The following is a 26,345-nucleotide window of genomic DNA, read 5'->3' as shown; positions in this document are numbered from 1 at the left end:
ATGGCCCGGCATCTGATGGTCCGGCACCATCAGGAACCCGGAAGTGCTCCAGGCAGTCGGACCATTGGAGCTGCTCTGCCCCCAGCTTCCCTGATTCAGCCGCTGCTAAAACTGACCAGCGGCTGAATTGGGGAAGCCGGAGGCAGAGCAGCTGGAGTACTGCCGGGTTGGTCCCGTAGCACTGCCCCTCGAGGCTGCGGGACCCAAACTGGCAGCACCCCAGCTGTCCCCGTGCTGCCCCGATTCAGCCGCTGCTGAAACTGACTAGTGGCTGATTACAGGAAGCCTGAGGCAGAGCAACTCTGCCTCAGGCTTCCTGGAATCAGCCGCAGATCAGTTTCAGCAGCGGCTGACTTGGGGACACCTGGAGAAGAGCATCTGGGGTGCTGCCGGGTTGGTCCAGTTGCGCCGCTCCTCGCATCTCCCCCCCCCCAGACCTCTCATAGCCCCCTCTTCCGATAGTCCGGTAAATCGGATAATCCGGCACCCCCTGGGTCCTAAAGGTGCCGGATTATCGGAAGTTTACTGTACTTTGGAAGCTAAATGTTTCAGCAAAACACTAGTATGACCTCCACCACAGTCCCACTATGCCAATTAAGGAGAGAATCCTAGTCACTGAATGGCATAAAAATGTTTTTCTTGCTAACAAAAAGAACGGTCATAAGTGAAGTATAACACCATGCAGGGTATTATTTGTGCTCTAGAACAGTATTACGCATCTTCCCTTCACAGTATAAAAATGACCTTAGTAAACATTTTCTTTGTGTATATGTTGACTATCTACTTACAGTAGTGACAAACCAGTTTCTTCCTACTTTTTACTCTAGTTAGTACTACGAAGTCTGAGGCAGTGAGAGATTCTATTCTGTCTTGCTCAACATGATTGACAGTCCTTTCTGCACTAAGTTTCAAATGAAGTCTTCTACTAATGAATGAACCAGAAAGTTCATAGCTCGGCTCTAAGATAACAGGTTGAGTCTGATTTAGGGATGTTAAATTTAGTTTAATCAACTAATCGACTAGTTGATGGATTTTCCATTGATTAGTAGATAAGCAGGGAAGCTGCAGGAGGGATAACCCTGCTGCAGCTCTGCCTTTTAAATGTATTAAGAACCTGCTTGCTCTTAATACATTTAAAAGGCCAAAGTGCAGCGGGGGAAGGGGGAGCAGCGCAAGCCAGGAATCAGTTGTGCTGGTTCACACTAGGTCCCCTCTGCACTTCTGATTTTTAAGTGTATTAAGAACCGGCAGGCTCTAAATACATTTAAAAATCAGGGGCACAGTGTCTGGGACAGAGTGAGCTGGGAATCGGGCAATTCCTGGCTTGCTCCCAGTCATCCCTACCTCCTCTTCCCATGCAAAGACTGTGCTGGGGGGGGGGGGGGGGGGAATGACTTAAGCCCCCGGCACCAGCTCTTCTTCCCCCCCCCCCACCCACCCATTGCTGTCTCTGATAGCAATGTGTGGGGGAGACTAGTCGACTATCCAATAAGTTTGCTTATTGGATAGTCGACTAGTTGCTTACACCCCTAGTCTGATTAGAAAAGAACTTCTCTTTTCAATTGGATTTATTTAAATCAGATAGTGATGATGTTTTTTTAAAGAATAGCAGTTTAACCTATCTGAACAGAAATTTCAACCCAATCACAAGGAAGTGTTTATTACTATATTTCAGTCTCAAAAAAGCGATATCACTAAAACGATCACTTAGGAATCTGTCCTGTAAGATCACTGCTGGAACAGAATGACACCTAGTGGCTATTTTCTAAGTTGCAGATGTAGTTCACTGGTTGAAATTAAACGGTCTACATTGCAATTAAAAACCTCCAGCTCACCTACCTGATATAGGCTTACATAGCTCAAGATGCAGCCAAGGCTCTCAGACCTTGAGAAGCGAGAGTCCCAAAGCTCCAGCTGCAGCTCAAAACTCCTGCACCAGGGATGAGGAACCTAAGGCCCGGGGACTGAATGCAGCACCCAACTTGCTTAGATCTGGCCCAGAGCCTCAGAGCTCCCCCTTAGCATTGGGGAGCCCATGCTGGCACTTCAGCTGTTCCTCTCCTACCACCTCACCATGGGCTGGAGCACACAATCTGCTATGCTGGCCCCCCTAGGCACTGGTGTGCAAGGGGAATGTGAAGACTGTCTTTCTCCTTTTCAGTCAAGGGCCACATCAGTGAAGTGTCTTATCTGACTAACAGCTGCAATGCTGTTTGCCTTAAGAGTACAGGCAGTCCCCGGGTTACGTACAAGATAGGGACTGTAGGTTTGTTCTTAAGTTGAATTTGTATGAAAGTCAGAACTGGTACATATTGTAGGGGAAACTCTAGCCAAACATTTCTCCAGAGCTCAGTTTTATTCTCCCACACCTCACTTCCCTCAGTCCTTTATTCTCAAGCTGAGGTGTCTGCTGAGAAAAGCCGCTCCGCGTCTCCCTGGTCTGCTGGGGGGAAGCAGCTAGTGCGGGGTTGCCTCACCCCGTAAGTAGGGATCCGATGTAAGTCGGATCCATGTAACCCGGGGACTGCCTGTATCTGATCTACAGAACAAATGCTTGGAGTACTACTACATAAAAATATGGTTAGATCTTTAGGGCAGTGTCTTTGCATCTCTTAGCAATGGAGATTTTTCCGAGGCATACATTTCACCAGCCTCAAATGCATTGTATTATGTCATGAACTAGTGGAGAGAGTCTGATCTACTTGGAAATTTTTACTGTTACCTAGCCCATGAAGGTAAAGGGCAGGGGCGGATATAGGGCAGGGCAAGAAGCCATGCGCCATGGCAAAGGGGGGGCCCTGCGAAATTGTGCTGCCCTGAGCCCCGCAAAATGGTCATCTGCCCCTGACCTTGGGGACTGTGCTGCCATACAGTTGATTAGTTCACTTTGAGCTATTCCTGTTTCAAACAGGAAAAACAGTTAATGTATTGCACCTGAGCAAAATGAACTAAAACTATTCATGTGCAGCAAGCAACGTCCATATAAGTAGGAAAGTTCAGATTGTCACAATGTCAACCACTGTGACAGTCATATCCTTAAGTATAAGCAATAATCAGGCTGTGCCCTCAGTTATATATGGTATCTCAAACTGGAGAAATATCCCTTCAGTAAAAGTGGACATTGGAATTGAACACGATAAGTTATTCCATCCTTTGGTTAGAGCCAACGGCATTCTAGCAGTTCTTTTCTTGTTCCTACACTGCAGATGAAACTTAATTTGCAGTGGCTGAGACATCGCCCAGGACAAGATGGTACTGGTCAATATGGTATGTTGATTCACTACTGAATTGAGGGATTCCAAGGTGTAGCTTTTAGTTGGTTTACAGTATCATCTAGAGTTGAGATAAGCAGATATCACCTGAGGGGACTGGACTCCAGGGAAAGCTTTAATTGTATCCTGAACAATAGAGATTGATTTCTGACACCCTTGGGCCACAGAACGCTCCTCTCCCAAGTGTGGTACAACCAACCCATAAAATAGAGGACAAGGTTTCCTAATTTGACCCATGGAAACAGAAGAAACACAGTAGAAAGAGCAGCACAGAGCTGGCAGGGAAAGGAATTCTGCTTGTCAAGAAGGGGTACGCATTACACAGGTCAGCACTATGAACTGTCTCTCCAGAGCCCAGGCATTCTCATGGGAAGTTCCAGAAGCTAGCACCTACATGACAGCTCTTCCATATGACCAATACTAGAGGGCAAAGCTCACAAGCCTCCTCAAGGAGGATTCAATACAGGCAATGCTTGAAGTTTTCCTCCCTGGATCATTCTGTTTATGCCTATCCCCACTAAGTAACTGAACAGGTTAGACTTTATATTGCTTACTATCACTTTAAAAATAAATGAAGTGCAAGTGGAATATCAATTACTCTTTATATTCAGTATCTCTTTACTACTGTTCTGACACTCAGATTCTGTCAGATTCCAGAGATTACCAAATGCAAAACCTTGAAAGAGGGAATTTGACCAAATTATTCTTCATAGCTAAAATATACAGATTGAACCTCTCTGGTCTGGCACCCTTGGGACCTGACTGGGGCCAAACCCGAGAATTTGCTGAACCACGGGAAGTGAATATTATCCAGAAGCATTACCAACGCAACTACTGCTTAATGGGCTTTTAGAAGACATTTAGGGGTAAATTAGAGCTAAATAACAGCACAAAACACAGAGCCAGGACTAGTGGCTATAAACAAGCTTTATGGGACTTTGTGGGAAACTTGGCAACACTCATAAGTGGACATCCAGCTAACTAAAATGAAGACCATGGATGCTGTTGAAACAGAGAATTGCGGACTAGAGAAGTTCTACCTGTAGCATGATTTGAAAACTATTCAAGGCAAGTTTGCAAATATATTTTCTTGGATAAATATCGTATCTGAAATATATATACCTTCTGAAAGAGGTGCAACTCTAAATTATTCTCATATCTCAAAGGGTAGGTCTAGCTTAGGATATGAAAGACTGATGTGACAATGCATCCTGGAAATACTAGCTTCCAAAAAAAAATTCTACCCTCCAGAACTAAGGGTCTACTCTGAAAGAAATGTTTGCTTCCCACCCATATGAAGAAATGCTTAAAAAATGAAATAGCACATTTTGAAATGAGATTGCTTGGACAAAATTAAAATTAAAAAAAGCTTGCTTTTTGGTTTTAGCCAGCCAATAGTCAGCATGGAAGCTTGAGTTAGGTAATAGAGCTTCAAAGCATGCAATGTGAAAACAGCATAGAATGGTCTGAGAAAAAAAAGTTGATTTGGAATTCTATCCTCTCCCCAGAAAATCAGAAGCATTTTATAAAAATGCTATTGGTAATATTTTTCTTCTAAGTCACTTCTGAAGTCTTTTTTTTTTTTTTTTAAGGGGTGGGGAAAAAAAAAATCAGACATTTGTTAAAGAAAAGCAACTTATGATGGTCTGAAAAATAAAGAATTGTTAGAGAAGCAGGATTTTCTAATACTTTCATTCACGGTAATAACTGAAGCAACAAGTTAATTCTAAAAGCAAGTGCAGAAGTAATAAGAACAGTACAAATATGCCATGGCTGTGGGACTAGTGTGCTACTCCTCCACACCAACATTTTTGTACTGTGAGAATAAGAGTTAGGAAACTAAATGTTTAATATTGGAAATTAATAGTCCCAGATGCACTAAATCTCAGATTTCTGCAATTTTCTGCTTACTGGAGTTTCACCAATAAAAGTTTTTCAACAGCTTTTTTTTTTAAATAATATTTGCATATTAAAGTGGAAAGGTGGCATTCACGCCAGACTCCCAAAAAGTCGCTCACCGGTTGCTGGTATCCATTAAACATGTTTCTGAATAACAATATTCTGCCCCCCCCCCCATTTTTAGTTCCTGAGATGTTGGGGTTTCTGCCTCCTCCTGCCTCAGGAGGGGTTGTTTTCAGACCATGGCAGGACTTACATCCACCAAAACACACTGCCCCCATCCCATACAAAAACACACTCCCATCACATTTTTCCCCTTTCCACCTGACAAACAGATTTCTAATCTATCAGTTTGTCAGTGCATGGAGTTTTTCCGGAATAGCTATTCTGCTAGAAATTCATACCCTACTTTATTTCATGCATAGACCACAGCCTTGGTTTAAAATTAAATGAGCCTTTTACAAATAACATATTTAGTTAATATAAATCATGTAGACCCAAAACTCGCTGGGTTGAACTGCTCTCGTCGCCCTCCATCCCCTCTCAACATTACATAGTTGAAAAAGGTCCACAGAACAGATACTGCTAAGCTCCCACTAGCCAGAACAACTGAAATTCAGTAACTATTCCGTCAGATCTCTAAAATATTTTTTAAAAACAGTTAAGGAAGGATGGAGCACATACCTGCAATAGGTACATAGCCAACTCCTTGCTGGTATACTGTAGGCATCAGGACCACTGGCTGTGGCTGCATCATCATGGCAGCTGGTAAAGACTGGATACCAAAAAGATGAGAGAAAAACAACTAAAATGACAATGTGTTTGAGCAAAACCTTCAAGTCCTACCAGTCTCTACACCGATTGATAGCAAGCCATTCGTTGACAATAATATGAATATCCCTTTTCAGAAAGTCAACAGCAATTCATTTTGAGCACTTGCAATCTGAAGTAATGAATCTATAATCCAGGAAGTAACATCAAATTAAGATGCCTTTTTGTAACAATCCCCAGATAAAAATGAGGTATTCATGAGTAAGTAGAAGGAAATCATCTGAATTTCCAAAATTATTTCTGTGTATCTGTTCATGAATTGCACTTCATTTCACAAACTGAAGTTTACACAATAGAGTAAGTTCTGTTTAAAGAGCTTTAATCCATTACTACTAAAAGGTATGCAATTTCTCTAAATCCAGCATGGATTTATTTAGAAGAGTCAAAGAATGTAAGTACGTGGTTAAAGCCATCTAAATTTAGACTCTCAACAACTTTCATTAATACTAATATTCTCACTCATGTCATGCTATCCATGTCCAGAAGGGGGTGTACAGCACCTTGGTGTTTTGAAGGTTACAGTCCAAGGCTCCTTCAGCATTCTGATCTTGCTCATTTTTTTCTCCATGATTAGGAATTTTTGCAGGCAGTACTTAAATCACTCAATACCTACCTTAACTGATCAAAATTGTTTATAAAAATTGTGGAATCATTTTCGTGATCAATAAAAATAATTCCAATTCCAAGGTTTTGAGCAAATCATTCACAGAATCAAGTTGGTCTTGAATTTGCAGAGTGTTTCTTAGTTAAGTTTTGCTACTCTTACTTCCTAATTAATAGTACTTAAGAGTAGTTCCACCACTCATTGAAAGTACAGGTGGAAGACTCACATCTGAAGAGTGCCCTTTGGACCAAAAGCCATCTAATTTTCCCAGCACAAATATTTCTCAGCATCTTCCCCTTACAAAACCTTCTAACCCATTGTTAGCATTATAAGATTTTTGATGTCATATTTGAAAGTCTGGTTGAGCATTAATCTGATCTGAAATATCTGTCTAATTTTGTATTTGTAATGCAAAACCTACAGTCTTCCACGTGAAAATAAAAGTAAAACTTAATTGTAAATTTGAACTGTCTGTGCCTTCAGCATAACAGACTGAAAATTTTAGGAGCGCTCAAAGGCCAGGATAGTGATCAAAGTAAAGAAAGATTAGTTAAGCTTATTCAAAACCAGTCAGGAACACTATTATTCGGGTTATTTTAAAAGCTTATAGGGGTGATGGATTACATTGTTTTACAAGCAGCAACAATTTCAGACAGAACAGCGTGGAGGGCTTACCTTTTTTGGAAACCTGAAAATATGAAGTGCCTGAAAGAATCTGGATACAATTTTTCTCCTTTCAGCTCACAGCGTACCCACCTTTAAGGATGTATGTGCTATACAGCACGTACAATATCCAGCTACCTCACTCAATAGGTTGTGCTGGCAGTATTTATTGATGGAATCATTACAATATTAAGTTCACTTATACCAAAAAGCTTAAACAATATAAAGTCAACATGACAAAACATAATAGAACAGTTCAATAAAACCATGTCAGACTTCTCCTCTGCGCCTATCCCAAGAAAGCCGCTCACCATATCTTGAAGGCAACAACCCATTTGGCTTACCGTATAGGACATGACTAGGTTAATCATTCCTTCTTTGTCATCACCCTGCCTTCCGCTCAGGCTATACCACTCATCCTCCACCTTTCCTTGTTTCAGAGACTCAGGAATAGTAACGTGTGTCCAGGCGATTCGGTCGTCCATTGAAAAGGCTCTCTGAAGGGCATTAGAAATAAAATATTTCTGATCAGCTTCATAGCCTTCCAAAAAAAATTCGCTCAACAGGATTCCTGATTAATGTACTTTTGAACTTAACTCTGTGTCACATTTTATCCATTTCAGTTTTAAGCCATTGCTTGCAACACAATGTTGGCAGGAGAAATTAAACAATGGGCTGTTCAGCCAATACAAATAAAAAGTAAACTGCAGTGGACATAATACTAAACATCAGAACGTGTGTACATATGTTGGTTTGGTATTTTCTCAAGGAAGTCATACAAGTCATGACCCATTTCAGTTTTCATTATTACATAAACAAGCGTCAAACACATTCCATTAGAAAATACAGCAGAGTTGTAGGCATGAAGGATTAAGCAGATGCATGCAGAGTTGCAGACTACCAGCCCAAGTCAATTTGGCTACACAACATTCACCAGCAGAAGACCAACTCTGATGATGTGGATAGACTGACCCTATGCCTCACTTTTGAATGGAATTATCCAGTGTGAAAAGATTTGCAGGATACAGATGCAATTATTTTCCCTAATTTCCGGGTTTAAACTAGGGATGTTAAAAATCACGTAACAGGGTAACCATGTAATCGCCGCTGAAAATCTCAGTGGTTACGCTGTTTCCCATGTTGTGGGCTCTGCAGCACAAAGCTTAGCTTTTTATTGCAAAGCCTGCAGGGAAGCCTCCCTGAGAGTGGGGCCACCAGCCCCTGCTGCCCACTTCATGGGGAGGAGGCTTCACTGAGTGTAACCGACACCATTAACAAATAAGCATCTGCTTATCAGTTAAATGGTTAGTCCCTAGTTTAAACCTGTACAGGTTGGACCTCCCTCATCCAGTCCCAAAGGAGGGAGCTTCCCAGTCCAGGACCGGCCAACTCTGGTCCCTCTGCTGCCGCCAGTCTTCAAGCCTTCCAGCCAGACTCTCCTCACAGCTACCGACCTCGCTGCTGGCCCAGGCCAACAGGCTCCACTACCAGTCAGCCAGGATCCCTGCCCCAGGCCTTCAGACCAGTTCGCTCCAGGCCACTGCCATCTTTCCCAGCTGCGGGCCCTGTACTGGATTCCCAGTTGCTGGGGTTCTCTGGTCCAGTAACATTCAGGGTCGTGCCAAATCATGGATGTTGCTGGACCAGAAAGCCCCAGACCAGAGAGGTCCATCATCAACAACCACCACCACGACCACCATGGGCTCAGCACCTGTTGGTGTTCGATGCCTCCCTCACTATTTCCTTCAATCTTTCCCTGTCCAGTGCAGAGTGGCTTAATTTCTCTAGACTAGCACCGCACTAATCTACTATATCATCTACCCATTCTCTGTGGGGTCTGCCTCTCCTATTCAGACCATCCATTATGCTGAATACCAGAGTCTTAACTATTCGCTCATTGTTCATTCTGCAAGTATGCCCGAATAGCTGTAACTTTCGTTGTATAACCATCTGTAGTAGATTCTCTTTTGGCTGTATCTCCCTATATAATTCCTCATTGGTGACCTTCTGCATCCATTCTGTTCTCAGGATCTTTCTAAAACAACAATTCTCGAATGCCAATATCCTCTCTCTTCGAATCTTTCATTATCACCCATGTCTCACATCCGTACAACATGCTCCTAAATACACGTTTTTCAAGACACTCAGCTTAATTCCTATGCTAATCGCTTTACTTTCCCAGATATTCTCCTTCAAACTCACTCTTGCTTTTGCTATTTTAGTTGCTATTTCCTTCTTACAGTCTCAAACTATTTACTTGTATCCTGTCCTCAACTAGCTTTTTCTGAGAAATTATGAACTGTTGCACAGAATATTGTTCCCTACAGTTGGAATTCTACAATGAAGCCTCCAAATCTACCCTCAGCAAAACCTGTTTTTACTTTTCAATGCCTTGACTGCTTGCATCAAATCTCTTTGGAGAGAGGACAGACAAAATTCATCTTCCAAACAGGAAGCAGAGAAAACTCAATTACTTGACACATTTAACTCAGAACTGGACAAAAGCAAAGCAGAACATATTCTAAGGAGCAATCATACAATGGCATCATATCTAGACAGACTAGATAACCAGTTATTTTCACAATTCTCTAAGCCAGAACAGACATATTAAACCAGCACTAAATATATTTGCCAAAACAGAATTTTTCCTTACACTTTCTAATATGGGTAGAGCTGCAGGAAAACTTAGGTGAGGGGAGAGAATCTTACTAAATATTTCAGAAATGTGTCTGTCCATCCATTTGTTCAAGAACTCCTCCTAAACAGTAAGAGCTAGGACCACGAAATTTGATATGCAGTTTCCTCTTATCATAATGTACAGCAAGGTAAGGGTTTGGTTGTACCAGGACAATGAGATATGCCTGGAATTCAATTCCATTTAATGAGAAACAAAAGAAAGAATCTGGCAGGAGGGAGTTATATTGAGAATGACTACAAGGAGGCAGCAACGGGCCAAAGATGGGAACCAAGACAGCTATAACCCCATTGGACCAGCAGGATGCAGAAATGGAAAAAGTTACATATCTACTATATATTTCAGATAGTTTGTGTGTGTCTGTCTCCCAGTGGGGGAGGGACATGCACCCCTCCCCCACCGAGCTAGCTGCAACAGCCCTGGGCAGGCACTTCTTACCTGGCGCCAAACTGCTGTGAGAAAGAACAACCCCAGGCCTGTCTCCCCAGGGCAGCCTCCATACTGCACTCTTCATTCCCACTCCCACCCCAAAACAATGATTTAAATGAAGAAAAAAAAATCTTTTGAGTTAAGGACCTGAGCAATGCCAGGTAAATATACTAGTGTCTCAACAAAACAAAAAGTTATGAGCCTACTAACACTGTCTCCATATGAGGAATCATATGCCTTGACTCGTTTACAACCTCCCTAGCCAGTTACCATATATCCACATCTCTTTTATGATTCCTAATACCACAGCATGTGAGCACCTACAAGTAACTAAGACAGAAAACACATTCTTCATTCCAAGAATGTAAAAGATAAAACTTGATTAGTTCTTAGGGATTCTGTGTGTGCACATGCATAGGCCTGTGTGGAGAAACTGAGGGTAACCTAGGCAGAAATGAAATCTATGTATAGTTGTCAATTAATAAGGATGGTGGTCATTTCTCTTGTGGGAGTGAGTTCCACAGATTCAGCTCCTGTGATTGCAGGAGACAATTTTCACAAGCTTCCATATATCACTGGGCCACTACTCCAAAGAAGTATCTCTCCCATGAAAATGAACTTTTTTTTTATTCAAGAGGCTGTCAACACAGACAACAAAGCACTGGGCTGACATATTCAAAGTGAATGGCTTGGTTCAGGAGAAGGGCTATTGCATTTAAAAAAAAAAAAAAAAGATGAACTTCTCTAACAAAATTCAATAACCAAGGCAAGTCGTCAAAAATGCACAGACCACCAGAGTCAGGTCTGAATCCTTTAGAATCAGTTATTTATTTGCTGCTCTTGGATGCCTAAATAACCACAAAGAGCTCAAAAGAACCCCACAGCTATAAATCAACTTATGTTAAAGGAAAAATACTTTTGATAATGGCTTCCTTTTGCACCATGTGCAAGTTCTTCAATGTGCTTCCCACCAGCAACACCTTAGTCTTGTCTTGAATTCAGATTAAGACACCTGCTTTGTAGCGAGCCAATTTTACTCATGTATTGAGTAATGAACCTAAAAAGTTATGTTTCAGGTAAAAGAGAGCTCTCCCAATGACTTCATACAGACGTTGAGTAACGTGAAGGGAGAGAATGAAACCTTGAATTTTGCAAACAGAAAGCCCTGAAGATGATCAAATGCCCACCAATAATTCTCTGGATGCAGTTCAAGGAGAAAAGACTTAGGCCATTTCAATGCATTTCTGTTTGGCTTTGCAGCTTCTTAAGATCAGGTATAAAGTGTCAGAGATCCAGCAAGTGTAGATGTACTCCCTTGTCTATGGACAGGGGACCATCCACAAAAAGAAGTGTTATTTAAGTACCATATCAAGTCTTGAACCCTGACTGAGGAATCCAGGACCAAGAGAACAGAAGATTTTGGACACTTGTTGGCTTTTTAATATCTTGCTCAGAACAGAGAAGACTGTGTGAGAGGTCTCGTATGTGAAATAGGAATGTTAGACAGCGTGTAACTAAATAGTAGTGTAATTGCATCAAATGTTAGCAGTTACACGACTATTTGACAGTACCCAGGGCAGGGCCAGCAGCAAGTGAGCTCCTGGCCCCACTGCTGGGGAGCCCCCTACACCCCACTTTACTGTCTCTATCAGAGGCAGCAGTGTGGGGTGGCAGCAGCCCCTGTCCATGGGGGGAGAGGGTTCAAGCAGCCTCTGCCAGCAGGAAGCTTGAACCCCCTGCAAATAGGGGCTGCTTCGTGGCAGCCTTCCCAACCTCCAACAGAAGCAGCAGCATGTGGGCAGGGGCAGAGGTGGCACCACAGAGTTGGTGCTGGGGGGGAAACCGGATTTTAACCCAGCTCTCTCCCAGCACCAGCTCCTGCCTGTCCCTCCCCTTCACCTCCGCTGCCTCTGTAGGAGGCAGCAAGGTGGGGGGGGAATACAGATGGACCCATGGGAGCCAATATGCACAGAAAGATGGCTTGAAAGACAACTCCAGACACAACAGCTCCCACCTGCCTTCCTCACCCTCCACACTGCTGCCTTTTTATTAGAGGCAGCAGCAAGAGGGGTGGGGAAGAGGCAGTTCTGGTGCTTGTGGGAAGCCAGCTTTTATACCAGCTCCTCACAGCACTGGCTCCCCTGCTCTTCTCCCCCACACCACAATCCTTGCTACCTCTGATACAGCAAGGGAGAGAGCAGGGAAGTATGTGTAGTCGATAAGATTAACCAATCAACTGTAGTCTACATATTGACATCCCTAATGTAAAAGGGATGGTTTCTTTACTGCTAGTCAGACTACTTGGGTGGGGTGGCAGATTCCCTTCAAAGGATAGGTTGATGGTATCTATTCACTAAGAATAAGTATTCTTACCCTGCCCATTCACAAGTTTGAGTAGTTTAGGGTTCCAAAGTGCACTATCCGGCACTTGCTGGCCAGAGGACTGGCCACCATATGGCGGCCCATCAAAGAAAATTGTTGAATAGTTTGAAAACCCATAGATGTGGTTTCATACCTGTAAGGTGCAATATTCCATTATAGATAGCTTTCTAAAGCAACTTCCTCTCCCACACACGTACCAGTAGCAGCAGGGGAAATTTTAGGCACCAAGGGTAGTAAGTACAAGCAGCAGAGGAGCTGGGAGGAAGAGCTATTTAACATGTTAAGCAGGAGGCAACAACAGGAAAAAAAAAAAATCAGAAGGAAACTATACCTCCTAGGAGAGAACCAGTGATTTTGGCTCAATAATGTAAAATTAATTTTCGTCACTAGAACCCTTTAATGGAATCATTTCTTAATTCAAATTTGTCTACAAAGATTATTCAACACTTTACTGATTTACTGTCACCAAAACTCTTACATCTTGGATTAAAGCTTTAATCTGACTTGAAGTCTTGCAACAGTATCTCCCAAAGAACTGCATCAGCAGCCTATTTTTAGTATCCATAAAGCGCAGAACATAAGAATGCTCCTCACATATTGCACTGTAGTTTAAACAGAGTATTCAGAAACCACTTGATTTTAAAGCTAACATAACCTTCTGACAACCCCTGTGTCATTCCTTCAGAACAATTACAGATTCTCAGCTTTAAAAAAAACAAAAACAAAACCAAAAAAAACACAAAGACAGTGTTTCTCTGTCTGTTGTGGTTGAAAAAAAATGTAAAAGTGAGATCCACCCACACAAAAAGAAACATTCCAGGTCAGAGCAAGGCAAAATACAGCTCGTGGGCCATAACTAGCCCATCAGCCATTTTAATCCAGCCTTTGAACTTCTGCTGGGGAGCAGGATCCTGGGCTTGTCCTGCTCCATGACTGCCTTGGCTCCATGTAGCCCCTGGAAGCAGCAGCATCTCCCCATTCTGGCAGGCTCCTACAAGTAGGGGCAGCTAGAGGATTCCATGCACTGCCCCCACAACTCCCATTGGCTGGGAACCATGACCAATGAGAGCTACAGGGGCAGTGCCTCCTGACAGGGGAACAGCACACAGTCATCTGGTCATGCATTTGCATAGGAACCAGCTGGAAGGAGGGTCATGTTGCTGCTTCCAGGAGCTGCTTGGAGGTGGTAAGCATAGCCTGGAGTCTGAGACAAACCCCCTCACCCTGATCCATTCCTGATCACCCCTTCCACCTCTTGCAGGCCTCAGTCCCAATTCAGAGTACCCTCCTGCACTCTAAACCCCTCATCTCTAGCCCCCTCCTACATTCTGAATTCTTCATTTCTGCACTCCAACCCCAATTTTAATGAACATTCATGGCCCTCCAATTTCCATACACTGATATGGTCCTCAGGCCAAAGAGTTTGTCTGCCCCTGCTCTGTGGACTGGTATAAGTCACTAAGGTATGTTTGCTCAGTCTAACTTTGTAAGTTCCCATCCCAACCTCAATGAAGCCAAGCAAAAAAAAAACTCTAACCTCATCAAATATCTCAAGATAGAAGGAGTCCACACCCGGGGGAACAGTGCACTGGATAACTTTGTTCCAGCGTGGGTTTTTGGCTCCATTGTGTGCTGTAGGAGTTTCATACACAGCATAACCAAGCCGTATTCGACAGTATGGATCCATGCGAGTCATGCCATAGTTCTTGGCCAGTTTTGCCTGGGAAGAAACCAATAAAGAATGAAGAAAATAAAAGATTTTTTTTTTAAATCTAAGTTTGTCATTTTCTCTTATTAATTCTTATGAGTGCAACAATATATTAGTTTAAAGGGATAGGGAACCTACTGCCAGCTCACCTGGATCTGGTCCCAGAGGCTCCTCCTCCCAGCACTAGGGAGTAAGCACTGAAGCACCAGCTCCCTGGTACAGGAGGAGAGGAGAAAGGGAGAATCCCGAGCCTCACTGGCCGGAGTCAGGCAAACAGAGGATGAATATGATCCACAGACAATGCCTGATGGATGAAGGAAGCATCTTTGCACGCTGCTGCTCCTCCTGCCCCTTCTCCACCTCCTGTTGAGGGAACAGCAGCACAGCTACCTGGAGGCTTTTCCACTGCTGCACCGTAATCTTGGCTAAAAGCAGCAGCAAGAGATGATACCTGGGAGCAGGCAGGGAACATGGAGCCATGTGTGTCCCTGGGAAGCTGTACCAGGGAAGTGTCTCCCTCCCCCCATTACCTAGACCCTTCAACCCCTCTAAAAGGATTTGGAATTCCTTGTCACCACTTACAACTGTCACATACCTCATGTAATGCCTGAGCCTCATCTACTCTGAGGGTTTTCATAACAAGCTGATCAGATGTGAGGCTCCTACAGCAGTATCTAAACTACAGACTTCTGCCAGCACACCTATACTGGTCAGGAACATGAAGAGGCATAATCTCTGATTCACAATGGTTTTACTGATATAATCCTTTTGTACATTAAGAGCACTTTGCTAGCATGATATTGCTGTACTGATAAAGGGTCTCACCCTTAGGCTTCAGAGCCAAGCCACAATGGTTTACACTGCTCACTCTTCCTAAAAGATTGAGAGTTTACTGTCAAGTCATTTCCCCTTGGAATTTTTATATTATAGACATATACACAAAATATGGATAGGGTCTGCAATGAAGGTAATAAAAGGCTGGCTAGAAGCAAGTCTTGGACTAACAGTATTCTTATGCATTAATAGCACAAGACTCAGTAATTCCTCTTTCTTTAAAGAGAGTCATATTGACATTGAGACAGAACCAAACGCTATTTATACAACTAACAAGGGGTTTGATTAGCAAAATATATCACATTACTTCTAAACAATGATGTGCACAGATTATTTTCTATGAAGCAGCAAAACATTTTAAGATTCCAAAAAGTCAATGTTTTGTCTGGTAAAAGCCCATCAAATTTGTTATTCCTCCTGAACTCTGGTCTTCAAGGCTCTTGCCTTTTCTCACTTCAGTCTGTCTGAAAGGCTGGACCAAAAATCATTTATTTTGTCTACCAGCTAGAAAGTACTCAAACCAGTGTTCCCTACAAGTTCTGCACTTATGCAGTCACTCAGGAGATTCAAATGCCACCTAGCTAATTAGCAGAGCACCCATAGCTAGTTTTTTTGTTCCTATTGGTGGTGCACATGCCTCATTGTACATAAGTTTATTCCACACATGGATGAAAAAAGATTAGAAGGAACATTGACTCAAACCCTGAAATTATGTTAACAGCTCCCGCTAACCTTGTGTCAAGTGTAAGGACTCTCCCCCATATATAGGGAGCTAAATGGGAAGAGTTTAACAGGGATGTTAGCTACTGGATATGTGTGTAAACATGTAACTCCTTGAATTTTTAGTGGTTACACATTTATACGTGGGGGTGGGAGGAGTGGTGCTCACAGGGAGCCGGCTTCCCATGAGCACCAGCTCCCCTCCTGCCCCTCCCCTACTGCCTTTGATAACGAGGCAGCAGCACAGGGGGCGGACAGCTCCATAGGAGCCGATATGCAAGGAGAACCAGCTTGAAAGCTGCTTCCTGTGTGTTCCGGCTCCCACCTATCACCCCTCCCCATCTGTAGAGGGAGGGGACTCCATGGGAGTTGGCTTTTAAACCAGCTCCCTGCAAGCTTCAGCTCCTGCCTGCCCTACCCTCTACTGCCTCAGGGAGGGGAGGAGGAGGAAAGAAAGAGAGGAGAAGAAAAGAGCAGAGGAAGGAAGGGAGGGAGGGAGAGAGAGAACGGCTCCACAGAAGCTGGCACATGCTTCAGGACCAGCTTAAAAGCCAGCTCCCTGTGTGCGCTGGTTTCTGCCTGTTCCCCCTCCACTGCCGCTTTGCAGCAAGGAGGTATAAACAGGCAGCTCCGCAGAGTCGACTCCCTGCCCATGCCAGTTGCCGTCTCACTCACCACCCCATTCCCCCAGTGCTGCCTCTGTGGAAGGCAGCAAAGGAGAGGGGTATACTGCTCTGTGGAGCTAGCACATGCAAAGAGCCATCTTAAAAGCTGGCTCCCGCCACCACCCTTGCAGCTTCTGATAGAGACAGCAAGGGAGGGGTGAGTGCATGTAGTTGATAAGATTAACTGACTAACCAATAAGCCTGGGTTTATCATGTAGCTGATTACATGTTGACATCCCTATTATTTAACCAATGCTAGATGGCAAGATAACTGTTGAATGAAGGGAATGCAAGTTTCAATTTGTAGGAAAGTTTAGCAAGTTAAGATGATACAGTAGTTATCCAGAGAAATAACTGGAAGTTGCTATGCTAACTGGATATGAGCAATGAGAACAATATTAAAGCAATAGCCATGCTTTGCAGCTAAGTGGCTCTGTGTATTGGTCTCATTATGAAATAGGACCTGCACACACTGTCCTATCCCAGAAACACCAAATCCAAGAAACACCAAAACTTACCACTTTGAATGTTAATACAATTAAAATAAAATGAGAAAGGGAAAATTATCATATCAATTGTAATATACATCACAGAATCAGACACATAGGGCTAGAAAGGATCCCCAGAGATACTCTAGTTCAGCCCCAACTGTATATTCAGCCCCAATATTATAAGCTGCAGTTACAGAGTATTGTATTTTACATATGCATAACTGATCTTATTCCTGGATTTGGGGGGAAAAAAAGCTTGCGTCAAAGTAACTTTTGAGAAGAAAATATGGAACCTGCTGCTCCTGATAGTTTAGCAATGACAGAAACACATTTCCACTTAATTACTGTAGGTGGCCAAAATAGTAAGTACTAATGAGACATTTTAAATAGGGGATTGTAGTCCTGTGCATTATAGTTAATACCGTGCAATTTAGTGTGTAAACACTGCTAGGGACAGTGTGCGCAGGTCCTATTTCATAATGAGACCAATACACAGAGCCACTTAGCTGCAAAGCATGGCTATTGCTTTAATATTGTTCTCATCACTCATATCCAATTAGCACAGCAACTTCAATTTCAGCACCAGATCTCGGATGGCCACTGGTGGAAGATGTAACAGATTAACAAATGTATTAGAAGAGAGCTACAAATCATACCTGTACTACAGTGATGCTGAGTCTACCTACTGTGCCCATCGGTCCTCCATACTGTAACTGTTGAGCTGCCTGTGCATCCAATTGTATCTGCTGCTGCTGTTGCGTTGGGGTGATACGTAAGAAATCCTGGGGAAGCTCACCAATATAAACCTGTAGAACAAAAAAACAAAACAATCAGATTCTAATTTATAGCTCCTTTCCGCTAGTGAAAAGGTTCTATAGCAAGAAAATGAGGGTTCCATTATAGCAGCTGATGCACAAACTCAAAACAAAACCAACAGTGGCTGCCCCAATAAACTTATAGTCTAAATAAGATAGGAGATAACCAATGAATATAGGGTGTGTGGATGTATACACACACACATAACGCGCGCTAAGTCAGAAAATGAGACCACATGGTCAGAATGATAGGCAGTGAAGATTGCACACCATAAGCATTGTCAAGTATTTTGGAGCTATCACAGCAAAGATTTTTGAACTAGGATTTGAAGGTGGGCGAGATAGTTTTATGGATATTCTCTCAGGAATGTGGAACAGCACAGGAGAAAGCACAGAGTTTATCTGAAAATTTAACAAGTGGGCCATGGAGGCTAAGATCATGCGTTGATCAGATGCTAGTGTCAAATAGCAAAACAGCAAATGGGAGATGATTGATATGGCAGGGATAAGGCCTGAAGGCCTTAAAATGAAGCTAGGTAACTTGTTAAATGTGAAAGAAGTGGGAGACAATAAAGGGATTCCAGAGAGAGAGAAATTACATAGTCAAAGAAACTGACGAGAAAAGTGTTCTGCAGCAGCATTCTTGATAAGATTGCAGTAATCAAGATGCAAGCGAATGAGAGTTTTAGCTGCATGGATGAACGAATAACTACTACACCTCGGTGATGTTATGCAGAAAGTGGGAAGATAAAGTGATAAACAGTATTAGTTGAATGCAGTTTGTGGATGAGATTACCTGACATAAGATGTAGAGGAAAAGAGAAGGCCATGAAGAAAAGAACAAAGCCCTGTGGGACCCCTGAAGAAAGCTGGTGGAAGGGGGAAATAATGAGAATCCTTTACAAGACATACAAAGAAAGAGCAATTAGAGAGGTAGAAGGAAAACCAGGAGACAGACAGACAGAAGTCAAAAGAGGACAAAATTTCAAGTAGTCCATGGTCAATTGTGTCAAAGATGGCTGACCCATCAAGGAGGGCAACAATGGAGCTGGCTAGAACAGTGACATTAGAGATTGGAGATAAACTAAGATGAAATTGGAAGAGAAACTTCAAACTGCTATTATATGGTACATTCATTCACCTTAGAGTTTAAAAAGAGAAGGGGCAGTAGTTGAAAAGACATGATAAACACATGTACGTAATGCTGCAACATCTAGGTAAAAATCTGTTCCCATTACTCACCTCTCAGTCCAGCTTTCAATATTTAAAAAAAAAAAAAAAAAAGACAGAAGCCGTCACCTTTGAAAGTACAGGTTGAACCTCTTTAATTCAGCACTCTCATTACCTGACTGGCACCGAACTGGAGAGTTTCCGAACCAGGGAAGGTCAATATTTTCTAGCAGCATTACTAACACTTCCACTGCTTACTGTGTTCTTAGAAGAAATTCAGGAGTAAATTAGTGCTAAATAGTAGCACAGAACACAGACCCACGACTGGTGGCTGTAAACAAATTTTAAGGGACCACGGAAAACTTGGCCACGACCATAAGTGGACATCAAGCTAACTAAAATCATGCTGGACCATGGGTGTTGCTAGACCAGAGTGTGCCAAACTAAAGAGGTTCAGCCTGTACTCAGCTGTACAATCCAAAAATATTTTCACTATTCAACAAGAAAGCTTGAATTTATAATAAATCACTAGCTAGCTCTTAGTCAAACTCGCTTGTTGGTTTTAAGGTGGGGTTAGAATAAACAGATTCCACCAAAAGGAAGTCAGTGCTAGAGGGTGTGAATGGAAAATCTGTCACCACAACTAAGATTAAAGTTTATGTAACATGACAATTGCCCTCAGTACCAGTCCAACAAGCCAGAATTAAAAAAAAAATTCCTAGCATCTAGAATAGGGTAATAAAGAAACTGAAGACCTATAGGCTTAGCAATTTTTCTTCATAAACAAGACTATTGTAAGTGCTGGGCACCTACCGTTCTCTTTGAAGGAAGGATTGTTTTAGGCCATATTAGTATTAGGAACTTTTGCCTCTACAAGTCAGGAGTTTGAGAGATATTTATAGCATTTCTATGCTGGCAACTTAGTGTAACAGTGCTTTTATCAGTATAGCTTGTTTGGCTAGCAAATAAAGATAAGCTATACCAGCAAAAGTACTTATCTTATAGCATAAACTGCATCTACAATGGAAGGGCTTTGCCAGAGTACTATAATGGACTGATATTTATACTGGCAAAACATTAAACTATAGATCTAGACTTCAATACATGTTTATACAACATCTAACATAATAAATACCCCAATCCTGAGTGACGGCTCTAGGTACCACAGTGATATAAAAAATAATAATGGAGGGCAGGTGATACAGTCATTTGAAAGGACTACATTTCCAGACAAAAACACTATTAAAACAGTCATAGTTGAGATTAACAGTAAAATACAGGATATAAATATTGAAATTATCCCCAAGAAAGACATTATAAACCTAGAAAATTCAGATTTGCTTCAAGTTTACCTTAACATGTTAAGATACAAAAGCGGCAAGGAGTCCTGTGGCACCTTATAGACTAACTGAAGTGTAGGAGCATAAGCTTTTTCGTGGGCAAAGATCCACTTCGTCAGATGCTTGCATCTGACGAAGTGGGTCTTTGCCCACGAAAGCTTATGCTCCTACACTTCAGTTAGTCTATAAGGTGCCACAGGACTCCTCGCCGCTTTTGCAGATTCAGACTAACACGGCTACCCCTCTGATGTTAAGATACACAAACACAAAGTTAGCACATCAAACATCTTTAAGTATGCCTTGTAGAAATTCTATGCAATACCATAGTTAGGCTTGAATCATTTTAGCATTTGAGATTCCAAATTAAATTAACTGAAAAAAATTGAAGTTTTTCACCCCTCCCCCACCAAGATCATCAGGGCTTGCCAGCTACATGGTTCTGCGCTCTGTGCATGTGCAGATCATTCTGCGCCGGCTCTTCCAGGGTGTAATCTACTCGCCACGGGCGAGTAGATTACATTATTTGTCGAGCCCTCAAGATCATTATGAGGCACAGTTAAGTTTGCTCATGAACTTCAAAAGAGAAGTGTGAGTAGGCTTCAAAACACCTAGAAATACAATCTCGCTCCTCTCCTATCCAATGAAAATCCAAAACCGAGATCAGGTCCTGAAAACAAAGACCTTTGCTGCTGTTGCCCTTGTAGTTTAAGCAGCCAATCTCTGCTGTCTCTTGGATCAGCTGTTCCTGTTATATGCTGGGAAGCCACTGCCAGAACCGGGCATCCCCTGTAGCCACTATGAGTAGGCTGGGAAATCTGAAGCCTTTCTCCTCACCTATGGCTCCTGGAGGGGGAAGCATGGCATATGCATCCCTGTGAATCTACATCTGTGAAGTAACCAAAACAGATCTCCACAATCTCCATTTAAAAAAAAAAAAATCTTACTCCTTCCATTTATTAAAAAAAAAAAAAATCAAGATGTTTGCAGTTCATCTTCTAAACAATACTGTTTAAGTGATGTGGTAACAGCTAGCGCACTACATGTTTCACCAGCAAGCTGGTGACTGACTACAAAATCCTCTCTGTTGTCCCCTTGGCACAGACTTGCACATTTTCTGTATCAATTTGTTGAGGTTTATATAAAGCAACAAAGACTTGCAGAGAGTGTTTGTTTCCCACAATGAAAGTGCACAATTGGAGTGTTGTCAATGTTGTGCTTTGAAACCAGTTCTAAACAGAATTCAGAATATGAAGTACTAGTCAAAGAATAGTAACAGAAGTTGAGTAGAACTAGAAAAGCTTTCAAATGGCAAACATCAACAGTTTTCATTTCTAAATTAAAAAATACAGAGCAAAAAAAATCTACTTGTATAATGATTTGTTTAGGAAGAAGTACTTATCACCTTCTGTTTATACTTATAAAGTTGAGCTGATCAGTAGAATGAATTTATCTGAAAAATGGCATTAGTAAATAATGTCATGAGTTGATTAGGCTTTTCTTGCACTTTAAAATCTATTTTAATGTATCAATTTCCTTAATATTTATATTCTAGCAGCTATATACTTTCACATTTGAAGTGGATATGATATTATACATTCTTAACTAAGAACACTCTTGACTGAAAAATGTATGTCATATTTTCATTTCAGAGCTGGCTATAAAGAATGGTAGATGAAGCAACTATTATGCATTGAGCGTAGGGATGTTAAATTTAATCAACTGACTAGTCGATGGAATTTTCATCGCCTCAGGCAGCGTGGGGGCAGAGGGGGTTGCCACTGTCTGCAGCGGCCCAGGCTCACCTTGGAAAGAAGCTGGTCCGCAGCAGCAGCCCGTCTGCTGGGGGCTCTGAGCTCCCCATGGACAGAGGCTGTGCCACATCCCACAGAACCTGGGCCCGCAGTAAGCAGAGGCTGCTCCCTGGCAGCAGCCCCTGTCCATGGGGAGCTCGGACCCCCCCCCCCAGAGACAGGAGCTGCTGTCACAGAGCAGCCTCTGTCAGCAGGGAACTCGGGTCCCTCACAGACTGGCTCCACCTGCCTCCCCGCACTGCTGCCTCTGTATGGGTACGTCTACACTGCATCCCTAGTTCGAACTAGGGATGCAAATGGAGACAACCAAAGTAGTTAATGAAGTGGGGATTTAAATATCCCGCGCTCCAGTAACATGATCTCGCCGGCACCCTAGTTCGAATCACAGCTGATTCGAACCAGGAAGTGCGCGCTGGGACGCGTTAGTTGGGACTAAAGCCCTTAGTCTGAACTAATGTTACTCCTCATTTTTTTAGGCTATTTTTTGAGGATATTTAAATCCCCGCTTCATTAACTACTTTGGTTGTCTCCATTTGCATCCCTAGTTCGAACTAGGGATGTAGTGTAGACATACCCATAGAGAGGTAACAGCATGGGGTGGCAGAGGCCTCCCTGGGAGTGGAGCCAGGAGCGCACTTTCTGCTGGCCCTGCCCACATGGACTATCGAATAGTCATGTAACCGCTAAAATTTCATGCAGCTACACAACTATTCAGTTACACGATATCTAACATCCCTAGTCAGTAGCTGAGGGAACCGATATCCTACAATCGTGGCAGCACCTTAAAGGGAAAGCGTGGCCACGGCAGGAGCGCTGCTGCACCTACCAAGAATATGTGGGAGAAGATGAGAGAAAACTGTTGTGACTCCTATGGATTCTCCATGGCCAGATCCAGTTAGAAAAATTGATACAATGCCAGAGATGCATCAGACACACACACACCTACAGTAAGGTGGTGCATAAGCTGGCTAAACTGGAAGGACAGGGCAGATAACATATGACCAAGATCTATAGTCAACTTGGTCTACATAGGATCTACAATTGCCATAATCAGGGTTTGCAAAGCGGCAGCGAGCCCCACTTGCCAGCCGCACGGTTTTGCGTGGTTCTGCACATGCGCAGATCGCTCTGCACCAGCTCTTCCGGGTTGTTTGTCGAGCCCTGGCCATAATGACCATTCACTCCACCAACAAGTGGTGTTTTTTCCTGTTAAAGTAGCAATTAGAAAGTTAAGTGGCCAAAACAAAACCCTTGTTACCACAGAGTTATGATTCTGTGGGTAGGGCCCTATCAAATTCACAGCCATGAAAAAAACATTTCACGTATCATGAAATCTCATCTCATCCCACCTGTGAAATCTGGCCTTTCACCCTATACTATATGGATTTCATGAGAGACCAGACCAATGTCAGCAAGGTGTGGGGGAGTCACCAGGCCCTGTACCCCATCCACAGTCAAATGTCCCTCAGCCAGCAAGTAGTACAGAAGGTTAATTGGTTGACAGGGACACAGTGTGGAACAGATTTGTCGACACTAACCAGAAGCATCTTTGAAGAGGGCCCTGATCCTCCCCCTGTACTCCAAGCCAGCCAAGACTGACCCACTCCCAGCTACTAGTCCCAGCCCAGCTCCTTCTCCAAGCCTCTATCCTGCTTCCTGAGCAAAAAGTGTCACTTAATCACACCCCCTTACGGGTTCAAGTTACAAAGGGTATCAGCCATTGTGTATGCACAGGAGGCTGGGGCAGCCTCCCTTACTGGAAGTCACACCCAAAATTCCCATCACCATTTAGGTATTGGTGCAGTGCCCAGGAGAACCAAGGCACACGGAAGTTACTCTAGGACAGTAGAAATCACATGCAACTAGGGATGTTAAAATTAGATCAACTAAATGAATAGTTGATGGAATTTCTATCGACTATTCGATTAGTCGATAAGGGCACTTCTGCTTTGAAATCTAGCAAGAGCCCACTGTTGCTACATTTCCAAGGTGGAAGTGCCATGCGCCATTCCACCTCTGAAATGTACAAGAGCCCCAGGAGGGCCTTTAAGTCCCTCGCTGATCCAAGATTCTATGCAGCGCTTTCACTTTGAAAGGGACTCTTGTACATTTCAAAAGTGAAACGCTGCCGCTGTGCCCCTACCCCTCCCACGGAACTGGCTTTTAAGCCAGCTCCCCCCAGCACTCCCTCCTCCCCGCCCCCCGCTGCCTCTTTCTGCTAGAGACAGCGGCAGGGGAGGAGGGGGGAGTGAAAAGCAAATAGTCAATTAGTGTGTCAACTATCCAATAAGCTTATCGGATAGTCGACTAGTTGCTTACAGCCCTACATGCAACATAACAAGGTGAATGAAGCCCCCACTTTGTCACACCAATGTTTCTCAAAATAAGGGGGTTAACCCAAAAAGGAGCTTCAAGGTTATGGGGGCGGGGGTTACATCACATTGCCACCATAGTTCTTCAGAGTTGAGCAGCTGGATAGCAGCAGCTGTTGGCCAGGTAACCAGCTCTGAAGGCAGCATCCCACCACCAGGAGCACAGAAGAATGGCAATACATACTATGTCAGCCTCACTTCCACACTGTTGCCTTCAGAGCTGGGCAGCGGGAGAGTAGCAGCTATGACTGAAGCCCCATGCCATATATCAGGTCAGCTTTACTTTTGCATTGCTGCTGGTAGTAGCTCTGCCTTTGCAATGAGGTTCCTGGCCAGAAGCCTCCACTCTACAGCTACTCAGCTCTGAAAGCAGTGCTGGCACCAGCAGCAGCACAAAAGTAAAGATAGGGTGTTATTAGGATGGGGGAGAAAAATTGTTCTCCTTGGCCTCTGAGGATAGGACAAGAAGCAATGGACTTGAACTGCAGCAAGGAAGGTTTAGGTTGGACATTAGGAAAAACTTCCTAACTTTCAGGGTGATGAAACACTGAAATAAAATGCCAAGGGAGGCTATGGAATCTCCATCACTGGAGATATTTAGAGCAGGTCAGACAGGCATCTGTCAGGGATGATGTAGATAGTGCATGGTCCTGCTCTGAAGAGGAGGAGGATTACAGGGTTAACTCCAAATGTTAAGGAGCTTCAGAGGGCTGCTGTGAGGGTAGGGGACAGGACTTAATGACCTCTTGGGGGGGCAGAGATGGAAACCAGTGCTTATGGGGAGCTGGCTTTTAAGCTGTCTCCCTGCACGTGCCAGTTCCCACAGATCTGCCTGACCCCCTCTTAACCGCCTCCCACAGAGGCAGCACTGGCTCCCATAGAGCTGTCTCCTCCCCATCCCTCCCCCCCCCACACACACAGCTACCTCTGTTTCAGCTAGCTCCCTGCAAGCATCAGCTCCAGCCTGCCCCCCATGTGTAAACATGGAACTGCTGAAAAAAAGTCAGCAATTACAGATTTACAAAAACAAATGTTTGCGAGCATCCCTACTTGATACTCTGGAAAGGCACTAGCTATCTCTAGAATACCCAAGAACCCCTTTGTTAATACAGAATTAAGGTTGAGTGAGGGTTTTTTTTTGGGGTGGGGCAAGGGGGAGAATACGAGGGTTGCTATTTAGTTAGTATTATAGGGCATGGCTTTTTACATCATGAAAAATCCAATTTACCTATTGCTTCTCCACTACTTACCGCTCTTCACAATCCTCAGTTTAACTATTCCTATGAGGAAACAGCATTTTGGAGAACTGACATCTTAAAATTTCTGGCTTTTGCCAACTTGGGTCAATAGAAAAGGTCAAGCACTATCAGCATAAATTCAAGCTCTGGACACAAGTGCTTTCAATAAAAAATTCTATCAATAAAAAATTCTATAAAGGCACTAGTTAAAATGTATTATTTTACTTCTGCTGAATTAATTATATGGACAGCTAGATCAGAGACCAACTAGATTCTGTAATGCTTACTTACAAATACAGAAATGACTGCCTTGATCAAGTCTGATAGGAGTCAGGATCTCACTCAAAACAATCTTTGTAGCTATTTACAAATAGACATATGAGTCTCACAACATCCAGATCAAGGC

At 43.2% G+C, this 26,345-nt stretch overlaps 1 protein-coding gene across 1 annotated transcript in view; it reads right to left on the bottom strand.

The window, feature by feature from the left end:
• Window positions 1-26,345, bottom strand: part of TOLLIP (toll interacting protein) — a 42,940-nt gene that overhangs the window by 13,170 nt on the left and 3,425 nt on the right. The window contains exons 2-5 of the mRNA XM_075928212.1: window positions 17,850-17,999; window positions 14,313-14,495; window positions 7,614-7,766; window positions 5,856-5,946 (exon numbers count right to left, since the gene is read on the bottom strand). Coding sequence (XP_075784327.1) covers window positions 5,856-5,946; window positions 7,614-7,766; window positions 14,313-14,495; window positions 17,850-17,999 — 577 coding nt within the window. The remainder of the gene's footprint in view (window positions 1-5,855; window positions 5,947-7,613; window positions 7,767-14,312; window positions 14,496-17,849; window positions 18,000-26,345) is intronic.

This window comes from Pelodiscus sinensis, chromosome 4, assembly GCF_049634645.1.
Source record: "Pelodiscus sinensis isolate JC-2024 chromosome 4, ASM4963464v1, whole genome shotgun sequence".
Lineage (NCBI taxonomy): Eukaryota > Metazoa > Chordata > Testudines > Trionychidae > Pelodiscus > Pelodiscus sinensis.
The sequence above is the reverse complement of the archived record's forward strand: the minus strand, read 5'-3'. Positions and strand labels throughout refer to the sequence as shown.